Source organism: Spea bombifrons, chromosome 6 (genome assembly GCF_027358695.1).
Source record: "Spea bombifrons isolate aSpeBom1 chromosome 6, aSpeBom1.2.pri, whole genome shotgun sequence".
Lineage (NCBI taxonomy): Eukaryota > Metazoa > Chordata > Amphibia > Anura > Pelobatidae > Spea > Spea bombifrons.
In genome coordinates, this window is record NC_071092.1 from 18,259,637 (window position 1) to 18,271,637 (window position 12,001).

General features: G+C 43.6%; 1 protein-coding gene across 1 annotated transcript in view; it reads right to left on the bottom strand.

Moving 5' to 3' along the window:
• Nucleotides 1-10,932: 10,932 nt before the first annotated feature.
• Nucleotides 10,933-12,001, bottom strand: part of DDX47 (DEAD-box helicase 47) — a 66,090-nt gene continuing 65,021 nt past the window's right edge. Inside the window, exons 11-12 of the mRNA XM_053469069.1 lie at nucleotides 11,542-11,671; nucleotides 10,933-11,382 (exon numbers count right to left, since the gene is read on the bottom strand). Coding sequence (XP_053325044.1) covers nucleotides 11,260-11,382; nucleotides 11,542-11,671 — 253 coding nt within the window. The 3' untranslated portion in view covers nucleotides 10,933-11,259. The remainder of the gene's footprint in view (nucleotides 11,383-11,541; nucleotides 11,672-12,001) is intronic.

The following is a 12,001-nucleotide window of genomic DNA, read 5'->3' on the forward strand; positions in this document are numbered from 1 at the left end:
CTGCAAAGCTTTATTCACACACAATCACTCATCTAAGCTCTATTAATATGTGAACTGACAGCCATAAGAAAGTACAGGAGAACTTATGTCGCTGAGGGAACTATTCCGGAAGGACGGTGGGTTGAATTTTTCCTGTATATCAGGTTTTCGCTCCCACTGGGTTTTCCTGTACTAGAGGGATAACTACAAAATTGAGCAACATAGAGGAAGAAAAGTGGGGGAATGTGGTAACTTGTCTTGTCCTCATAAACAAAGGGAATAGGTTAAGGTGGGCGTTCTTAGAATCCTTCCCTCCCACAGTTCACCAAAGGAAGTGATGAAACAGGATGTGATGTCAAATGAAGGATATATAATATAATACCACACATGGACTCCTTCAGTTCTTTTTCCTCCATGGTGGATGTGGTAAGAGTCAGCTCCCAGCAGTGAGCTACTATCGGATCTGGAGGCTTAACAGTGGGTGAGATCAAATTGTGTTAAAGGGAATTGTTATATGTATTGAGAGAGAGATAAAAAGGGGTTGTTGTCCTATGGGGTTTGGCTATGCGTGTGTATATGAGATAAATGTGTTTGCTGCGTTGTTACCTTATAATAAATACCTTTGAATGTAGACGAACCTTTGTGAGATATATTTTTATATTTGGTTTAAACAACACATGGCACAGTAAAGTAAGTAAAAAGTGTGGCCCCTATTTAATGGAGCAACTTACAAGAGGTGATAGCAAACAAAATGAGCTTCAACAGCATGAAAGTAAAGGCAGTCCACGAGGAATTTTCTGGTAAGTGGTGATATGAATGGATGAAGATAAAATCAGCCTCTACGCGTTTCACCAGGTGCTGTCTTGGCTTCCTCAGGAGACAAATTTACTGACCAAAAACAAATCAATAATAGTAGTCCCAAGGGCAAAAGCCCGGGCCCATATGGCTTCACCACTCATTATTACTCTCGTTTTTTCCCAGTCCTGGGACCACATTTGATGACGTTATTTAATTCTTTCGCTAAGGGTCACATACCTGACCCTCAGTCCAACTTGGTGCACATAGCAGTTATCCCCAAACCGGGCAGGGATGTGGAACATTGTTCCAATTACCACCCTATCTCGTTGATCAATACAGACCTCAAACTACTCGCTAAAGTTATGGCCATTTGACTGCAACTCCATATCCCATCCTTGATTCACGGGGACCAAGTTGGCTTCGTTCCTGGGAGGGAGGCCAGGGATAATACCATTCGGGTTCTAATTGACGTATGCCCACGACCACCGCCTTCCATATGCCCTTGTCTCTGTGGACGCTGAAAAAGTGATTGATAGGGTAGCCTGGCCCTTTCTATGCCAGACGTTGGTGTCACTTAGCATGGAAGGGAACTTCCTCAACCAAATCAGAGCACTGTATTCGAACCCTTCTGCCCAAATTAAAATTAATTGAACTCTCTCCGAGAGACTCCCCATCACCAACGGCACCCTTGCGAACGCTATTCGGAGCAATGCCCAGATCACAGGGCTCACTATAGGAGGCCACACACATAAGCTCGCCATGTATGCAGACGATATGCTCTGCTTAATCACAGACCCCGAAAACTCCCTTCCGCATGTCATGAACGAATTGGACTCCTTTAACGCCCTCTCAAATTATAAAATTAACCTTCAGAGGTCTGAGATATTGGGGATTAATATATCCCCTACACTCAGATCTGCGATAATCGGCTCATTCCCCTTCAAATGGTCCGACACGGCAATCAAATACCTAGGGATCTGGATCCCGGCTGACCTTTCGCAACTTGCGCGTCTAAGTTATGATGTTTTGCTCTCATCCGTGGTCACTGATCTCCGTAGGTGGTCAGCCCCCCACATATCGTGGTTTGGCCGTGTGGGGGTGTTGAAAATGACCATTTTGCCCAAATTCCTATATTTGCTACAATGTTTGCCAATAATTCTTCCCCATTCATACTTTAAATCCTGCCACAGGGCTTTTTTGAAATTCATCTGGAATGAGCACCACCCACATTTATCATTTACACACCTCACCAGACATAAGACCAAAGGGAGCTTGGGGGTCCCTAATATTGAATGGTATTGGCTGGCGTCACATATGCGTCGAGTCGTGGAATGGTCCATTGGGCCCCCGAAGTTGTGGGTACCTTTAGAGAACTTTTTCTTTGTGCATAATATTGCGGTTGCTCCCTGGTTGCCAGACCGCTATAGAGGCCTGACGACACGTACCCACCCTACTTTTCAATTAACATTTCTATATCACCAACTTAAACACTATGCCAACTCCCTCCTACCTAACGCCCAGTTGACAAGAGACCTGACTGGTTTTGAAAACGTCTTTTGGATCAACAGCAACAGCAACAAATTAACAGATATAGGAAAGGCTGAACTTGATGGACGCATGTCTTTTTTCAGCCTATGTAACTATGTAACTATGTAACTATGTATGTGTTATGACTGTTGAACCGGCCCATCTCTTATCCCGACTCTACGCTTTGATACTCGAGGAGCATCAAGGAGGATTCTACTTCAGTCTTTTGAAAAGGACCTGGACCTGCAACTTACTGACTCAGACTGGGATAAGATCCTCTCCTTTACGCATAAAGGTGTCATCTCCAGCAGGGCACAAGAATGCTCCTTTAAATTGCTGTCCAGATGGTATAGAGTTCCGCTAGCAGTATTTTCCGCATTTATCTCCACTATGTTGGAGATGCGGACTCGCTGATGGTTCTTATCTGCATTTATGGTGGGAGTGTAGGGAAGTTCGCCCCTTTTGGGACGTGGTGGTCGCGGTAATCAGGGAGGTTATAGACCCTGACTTTGAAGCCTCTCCTGGAGCCCTTTTGCTACTCCACACCCGCTCCTCATATATTGCATACAAGCGCTCTCTGACTATTCATATGATCCAAGCCGCTAAATCTATTAGCAAATTATTACCAAAATGTTCAAGAAGGGAGAGAACCACATGCCACTCGACACGTGGGCTAGCCAAGAACAACATCTGCAAAAGCGGAGACTTTAAGCAGGTAAGTGCCAGCCGGAATCCCCATAAGAGTCAGGGAACTGTCCACTAGACAAAGCAATGGGTCTAACAGAATATTAAAAAGGAACGGGGACAGAGGACATGCCTGGCGAACCCCTCGTTCAGGCAAAATGAATGAGATCACAGTGCATGGCTTAGAGTAAATGTTCCTAAAAAATCCAAGAAAATTAGAGCCAAAAAATCTGAACTTCAAAATCCTCACAATAAGTGGCCATGCAATTGAATCAAAGGCTTTATGGGCATCCAGGCTAAGTAGCGTATAGTGGTGTTTATGGGCCACCGTAGTAGTGTGAAAAATCAAAACAGTGTGCCCCTGAAACAAGATATTCCTATTCCGTCTATACGCCTGTAAAATTGATTCTTTGTCAGGGAAATGAAGGAACTTTGCTATGACCGGTCTTGGCCTCCGTGAGTTGTCAGGCGCCGCCAGGCCCAGGCGATGAGCTTGCTCAATATGCAGGTGGGTATGGGGGTGCGCTAAGCCTAGAGCTTCAGGGAGCCATTGTTGTAGCATTTGAGACGGTTTCGTGGAGAGACATGTTCCAGTATGCCGACAAATCTGAGGTTGTTTCTGTCTCTGTCGCCTGTGTAGTGGGTTGAATAGAGTGGTGGGCGTCAAGCTGAGGGGTCAATATAAGTTCCGGAGACGGCTCTCTAGGCTGCGATGAGGTAATTTTATCCGAGTTATGAGATTTACTTGTTTTTTTCTTATGATGTTTAGCAGAAGATTTTGTAGAGTTATTCATGTACTTATCCATGGTGAACAATATTGTGAGGGCAAATATAGAAGGGGGCGAGGGCAACCCACAACTTATTAGATCAGAGACAAGTCGGTAGGACTAGGTTGTCGGTGAATAAGTGGCCAAGTGCAAAAGAGGGGGGGGGGCGTATATCCACAGCGATCCAGAAGGCACAGATAGCTTGCCCCCAAATGATATGTATATTGTCCCTTGGTGGAGGGCAACCGACATATATCCACAGCAATCCAGAAGGTCACAGATATTTTGCCCCCAAATGATATGTATATTGTCCCTTGGTGGAGGGCAACCGACGTATATCCACAGCAATCCAGAAGGGCCACAAGCAGTTCTGATTGAAGTAAATGCAAAGGCAGCAGCAATGAAGGGTAGACACTATGTGGAGCTGCAGGGTGTTTTTCCCACTGAAACAGGACTCAGTGATTAAGAGCCACACCGGGTCTCACTTGGATAGATATATATATATGTATAGAAAAAAAAACTGAAAAAAACCAGATGTGAAATATGTATATATATTGTCCCTTGGTGGAGGGCAATCAACGAGCAAACAAAAGTAAAAATACAAATAAATTCGAGAGGCCACAGGTAGAACGGAGTGGGTGAGGAGCAGGGGAAGTTTGCAGGGAGAGCAGGCCCAGGAAGTGTGCTCTGTGGCAGAAGGCCCGCAGGCCGGTACTCACCCCCACAGCGGGGTAGGCAGGTCCCCTTCCACTGAAAAGGCAGTGTGGCGATTGTTTTGACGGCCTCCGCACTCTTAGCAGGGCAGATGTGTAGCTACCGCGGCGGGAGAGAAGCAAGGGAAGCCGCACGGTAGATGCTGCAGCCACGTGTCAGGCGCCCAGTCACCACGTGTCAGGCACTCCAGCCTCCTCGGTGTTCAGATGTTTCAGCCGCGTGCCGGGTGCTCAAATGTCACGCCAAGTGACGCATTGAAAATATACTTTACTTACAAGTCTCTTGGTCCCTACTAAGGCTGTACGTAAGGCTTGTTGCCTGCTTGGATGTAGGGCTGCAACTAACGATTATTTTAATAATAGATTATTTGGCCGATTTTTTTCGATTAATCGAATAAAAAATGCAATTTTTATTAATTTAAAATAATGTAATAAAAAACGTACAATTTACACTTTCATCTCTTTATTGCAATGGCCTCTCTCTATTCACCTTCTTATTTTACTGACATAATAATAAAAGCTACAAGAACCCAAACAGTGTTTCTCAAACTAGGTTTTAATACAAAGTTATTAGTAAATATTAATTCATATGTTAACTATTTTTCATATTTAATAAAAACTGAGAAAAAAGCCTTGTTTATATTTTCTTTTATTTACCAAACTGCCCCCAGTTATGCACATCTGACCCCCAGCTTGTCACTCTGCCCCCATGCCTTATACTTCTTATATGCCAGAGACTCCACTGTGCCTCCTGATATGCCACTGTGCCCCTGATATGCCTTATACTTCTTATATGCCAGTGATATGCAACTGTGCCCCCTGATATACCTTTTACCCCCAGATATGTCTTATGCCCCCCTGATATGCCTTATACCCCCTATATGCCTTATACCTTCCAATATGCCACTCGCCCCATTTATGCCTTATACCTCCCTATATGCCACTGTGCACCCTGATATGCCACTCCGCTCCCCATAAATGCCCTGAACCACCCTGAAATTCATTATACTCCCTGATTCACCACTCTACCCCCCCTATACACCACTCTAACTCGTCCAGATATGCCATTCTGCCTCCCTGAAATTCATTACACCCCCATACACCACTCTGCTACCCTGAAATTCATTATACCCCTCCATACACCACTATAACTCACCCATATACCACTCTGCCTCCTCCTCCTCCCATACACCACTCTGCCTCCTCCCCCCTCCAATACACCACTCTGCCTCCTCCCCCCTCCCATACTCCACTCTGCCTCCTCCCCCCTCCCATACTCCACTCTGCCTCCTCCCCCCTCCCATACACCACTCTGCCTCCTCCCCCTCCCATACACCACTCTGGCTCCTCCCCCTCCCATACTCCACTCTGCCTCCTCCCCCCTCCCATACTCCACTCTGCCTCCTGTCAGCAACGGAGGTTCACAAGACACCAGGGAGCCGGGTAGAGAGGCAGAGTGGTGTATGGGAGGGGGAGGAGCCAGAGTGGTGTATGGGAGGGTGGCTCCCATACACCCCTCTGACTCCTCCCCCCTCCCATACACCACTCTGCCTCTCTCCCTACTCCCTGGTATTCTGTGAACCTCCGTTGCAGAGGATCATCCTCTCTGTCAGCTGGTGGGGGTCTGCATCGCAGAGACAGCCTCCGTTACTGCCCTTCACTTACGCTGAGGCTTCTATGAAGCTGCAGTGAAAGTGCCTGTCAGCAACGGAGGTTCACAGAATACCAGGGAGTCGGGAGAGAGGCAGAGCAGTGTATGGGAGGGGGGAGGAGTCAGAGGGGTGTATGGGAGGGGGGAGCAGTCAGAGGGGTGTATGGGAGGGGGAGAGACGGAAGTGAGAGACCGGCCGACAGTGAGGGGAATCCAGGTCCCCTGCAGCCTTGCGGTGGATCTGGATTCTAGTGTTATAATCCGATCTCTGAGGTCGGATTATATAAGGAGAGGAGTTTTTCAGAGCATTTGCTCTGAAAAAAAACCTCTTTTTATAATCGAAAAAAATCGATTCGACTAATCGATAATGAAAATCATTGACAACGATTTTCATTATTGATTATTATCGATTAGTTTCAGCCCTACTTGGATGGATGACATCATGCTTGTACGGAAGCCAGTTTCATCCATCCAAGCAGGCAGAAAGCACAACACTACACAGTGTGTACATGGTGATGTTCCACAAGTAAAGAAGCAATACAATTATTTGGAATTACTACTGGCTTGTTTTCATCACCTTCGAGTTTTGCATTGGAAAAACTAAACAGTCCTTTAGTGTCGATAAAGGGATCAAGCTTCTTTAGAAAACTGTCTTTAGGAACACTTTTTAGATTTCGAAGGAATTTGCTGGACACAACCGATGATTACATTTTTAGCCTGTGTAAGCTTATCCACTGTATATGCTGAAGCAATAGTGCCAACCTCTACAACGCTATAATCCTGCAGGTGTGGCTCTACAGGATATGGCTATGTTAATATCTGTAACTGAGCTGTTGCTCTGTGTAATGTGTAAGTGGAAAATCTATGGAAGCACTTGGATCCCAGCTGTTTGTTGGAAAGTGTTGTGTGAAGCATGGAAACTCGAGGGCGAATCTGTGTATCAGATTCAGGCACTAACAGTTCATATGCTCCTCCCACAGGTGTTCTAGGTGCCAGTTTGCACAAGAAGAGTGGCCCTGTGAGTCATGTAGTGTCTCTAAGGTGGGATGCTGGTCAGCCCTTGTAGTGTGATCAGCTACGTTGTGGTCAGTTGATACATAACACCACTGGGTAGGCTGTGTAGACTAGCTGATCATCAGGACATAGAATCTCCTAGTCTTGTAAATCTAGCCTAACACTACTTTGCTGTCGGAATAGAATTATTTTTGCACTTTTGGGTTGATGCCGCATGCCGTGTCTACGAATGCAAAGCCTTGCAAGGTCACTTAATTCTCTCAGCTTCTGGAAACCTTTGTTAGGAATCTTAGGAAAGTCCTCTTTTCTTTTCAAAAGAATCTTCTATTGCTTCTGGGGAACCGTAACTCTCAAGTCTCTCCCATCTCAAGCTCAGCCCTCTGCTATAACATTGATTTCCCTCATATCGCTTGCATGCTCTGCTGCCATTCCCTAGCCATTTGACTATAAGCTCGGCCTCCTCACTTGCAAACAGATCCAAGTCTCTGTTTCTGAAGGACTGTGAAAGACATTTGGTCAACAGCTCACACAGTGTAAAGAACTTGAGGAAATCTGAAATCCCTTGGTCCCTGTGTGAGTGATCTGGAGATGCTCTGCTGTGCAGAGGACTCAGTGGGCAATTGTGGTTGTTGAATATGCGGTCACTGATTGCTATTCTGTGATCCTTCCTTTTTAACCCCTTAAGGACCAGACTGTGGTAACACTTTTGCAGGGCTCGTGTTTAGATGTAATTTTCTCCTCACTCATTTAGTGAACCCACACAAGTTATATATTGTTTTTCAGGACAAGAAGGGCTTTCTTTTGATCGTATTATCCAATTTCCTATAATAAAAATTATAAAATATGATGAAAAATTTAAAAAAAATCCAAAACTTTTTCTCCCTTTTATTTGAAAAATCTTTTACTCATCCAAAAAAGCTAATGAAAAACCCTGTTAAATAGATTTTACTATTTGTCCTGAGTTTAGAAATACCCAATGTTCTTATATTGTTTTGCTTTTTTTCTGCAAGTTATTGGGCAATAATTACAAGTAACCTTTTGCTATTTCAAAACCATTGTTTCCCAAATCTGGTCATTCTGCCCCATGTGCTATTTCGGGTATCTTTGAAGCCGGCCAATGCAATTTAGTTTTCAAAATATATATGGTTTGATGGTATTTCTAATTTTAACCCTTTCAATGCACTAATTCTTCTCCCACCCATTGTCAAACTTTGTGGTAGTAATTTATTTTTTTGGATTTACAGCTCCTTTGGATTTTTTTTTGTGGATTTACAGTTCCTGGTACGTCACTTTCAAACAAGACCTTAATATGTGTTCAGCAACATCTTCCGAGTGGTGTTTGGGGGCTAAAAGGCCACATTTGGGAAGTGCGCCCCCCCATTTTGGTCAGTCTGTGCCTATGCCCTATCAAACCATTCATTTTTTTAAATTAGACACCCCTTAGGTATTTGAAGTGCTTTAACATGTTTTTTCCATGTAAAAATGTTTGGGAAGATACAGCGCTAATTTATTTTACATTTTGCTGGAACTGGATGGTTCCTCTGATGCAAAATAATTTTTAAATGTTACCACTTATTTATTTTTTTTTTTTTATTATTTTTTCAATATTTTACTAATCACATTGTGACTAGAAAGCCGGGCTCCATTGACTTGCATGGTTGAATGCAGCACCTGTATCCAACCTGCAAGTGTTCTGCCAGAGTTCTCTAGAGGGTCTGGAGACTGGTCACAGCATTATCGAGGCATTTCAGCGACACCATTGAAGTTTAGGAGGCGATGATTGATCGCCTCCTAAACTCTTTTAAAACTCAGACTCCACGGGGAGTGGCCAGACATGGCCCCTCATGCCGATCTCGGTGTTGTTGAATGCCTCGACATCGAGGCATTACACCAACACCGTTTAAGCTTCTTTAATGAAACGACGTGCCAGGCACGTCATTGGTCGTCATCTGACCGTTTTTGCGTGACGTGCCTGGCCCATCAATGGACGGTAAATGGATGTACACGTACGAGTTTAGTAGTCTGGATATAGATCGCACTGAAGCCTGACTTCTTGTAAGAAGGGGGTTAATTGCTGCATGACAGGACTAGGGCTGCAACTAACGATTATTTTCATAATCGATTAGTTGGCCGATTATTTTTTTGATTAAATCGGATAAAAAAATGTAAATTTTTCATTTATTTAAAATAATTTAATAAAGTAAAAAAACTCTCAACCTGCCCCCCCCAGTTATGCACATTTGAGCCCAGGCTTGCCACACTGCCTGCCAGATATGCCACATACCCCCAGACATGCACATATGGCTTATATACCCTATATGCCTTATACCCCCAGATATGTCACTCCGTCCTCCCAAGGTATGCTGTATACCCCCCTGATATGCCATAGTGCCCTCATAGATTTGCAGACTCGTTCAGACACAATACTTTTATAAATACAGAGCTAACACAGGATTTAGATTCCCCTCAATTAATTAAATTAACCCTCAGTCCTCAGCATTAAATTAACCCTTAACAGAATACCATTAACCATAACTGCCCCTAAATTAACCCTAAACACCCCATTAACTATAACCGCCCCTAAACTAACCCTAAACACCCCATCAACCACAATTAACCCTAAACACCCCATCAACCACAACTGCCCATAAATTAACCCTAAACACCCCATCAACCACAATTAACCCTAAACACCCCACTAACTATAACTGCCCCTAAATTAACCCTAAACACCCAACTTTCAGCAGCCCACATATACATTTTATACTCACCAGTTAGATGAGTTCTTGAGCCATTTGGACAGTATAGGAAATGGGCAGGGCCAATCAGCACTTTGGCCCGCCCCTTTCACCCTGCAGTCACTGCCGATTGGCCCCGCCCCTTTCTCCCTGTCCCTCCTGGCAGCCAATCGGCAGTGACTGCAGGGAGGGACTGGAAGAAGGAAGAGGGTGGGCCAATCGGCAGTGACTGCAGGGAGAAACTGTACGTAGGAGCTGCAGCTGTGAGTCAGACTAAACGGATTATAAAACGAGGGATATTTTTCAGAGCATTTGCTCTGAAAAAAACCCTTATTTTATAATCGATAAAAATCGATTCAACTAATCGATTATTATCGATTTTATCGATTAGTTGTTGCAGCCCTAGACAGGACATTGTTGTGGCTTTTCAGCAGGGGTTGACTCTGCTCTTAGAGCTGAATGTAGGCGGTCAGCTGACTTAGCATGTTGCAGCACATAGTCTGATGTATGCCAAATTGTTATGATGATTGGATTTAAGCTCACGTATGTTGCAGTCTCTCTCACTGGTGGGGTTTGCTAAATCCTCTAAAATTTCTGCCTCAGCTACAGTCACTGCTTCTTCCCTCCAATACAAACTCGGTGTGTGTTTTCGCTACTTACATTTGCTCTAATTTAATTTGAATCTCTTTCAGCAAATGCAGCCCTCACTTTTGCACGGGCAATGACAACTGCATTACTGCTCATCGACCTCTTCTGCAGCTAGCCAAGATGTGAGACCTTGTCTTAAATAATACAAGGTTAAAAAGGAGGGCGTTTAGGATCAAGCAGATGCCAAGAAAGAAATGCCCTTCTTTTATGATGAGGGATTGGGATTTTTTTTTTTTTAAATACCAAATTATAAATTACCTATTTTTTTAGTTTGTACTAGTTACTTAAATGTTCATTACAAAAAAAAAATCTAGTGCAACTGGGTAAGTGAAGGTAGATGAACATATTAAGCATGTAGGAACAACTATGAGACTAACAAACACACAAAAAGAAAAATTATGGACTAATCCATGTTTAGACTTTAAACTGAAATATTTATTAACCATTACCGTCAAGATCTGATTCACGCCAATACTGCTATAACTTTTACCTATTAATTGTTTAATCTTAAGAAAAACAAAAAAGTTTAAACAAAGTTTGTACAAAGTATAATGAGACATTGTGGAGACATAAGTGACTGGCGCAAACGTTTAAAACTGTTTTGTAAACACAGCACTGTTCCAAGTGTCTGAACCATTCCACAAGTTGCTATGGCAATACAATACGACTAACATGTATATATAGCTATATACACATTCTAGAAATGGGAAATTACAATTTCAAGATCCTGTGATTGCCGATTAGCGGGCTTTCCTTTTCAACTTTCCACCTGCTACTTTTTTCCTCATCACTAAAGAGTCTTCTGTGTCTTGAGTTATGAATTCCAGTGGACGCTTTTTTCTCTCTCCAAGTTCTCTTAATTCCTGAATTAAAAAAAAAAAAACCTTCAATGTTTTGTTATATTCTGGCTCATTAATTTATTCTTCCCAGTTACCTAGTCGTATAACTTGTTCAGGGATATTTCTGACAAACATGTATCTTAACGTATTGGGTTTGTAACTATAAAACAAGCACAAACTTACAACACGGGCAAATCTCTGGGCTTCGGACACTCTTTCATTTAACATCATCACTTCTTCTTCTTGGGTTGGGAAGGCTGGCAATTTCTTCCCGATAAGGTGTTCAATCCTCTGAAACAACTCCACATCATACCTGGAAGAGATGTTAAGAAAGTAAATATTTAAAAATCCGTTTGGGATTAAAGTTATCAATTGATTTGGTAGGAAATATTTGTCTAAAATAACTCAAATAACTTAGCAAATTTTCATACCTGGGAACTCTCTCCGGGTTTGACCCAGAGATTGCCGGGTGAAGCAATGCTTCTCCGGGTCAAGACGCGAATTCTCTTGACATGACCCGCTCCCCGCCCATTCTCCCTTTAAATGGGGGCGTTTCCCCATTTCATCAGGAACGCCCCCAACATCACCAGGACCTCCCACCGACATCAGTGGGCAGTCCTGGCTGCGTCCCCCAAGGGAAGGC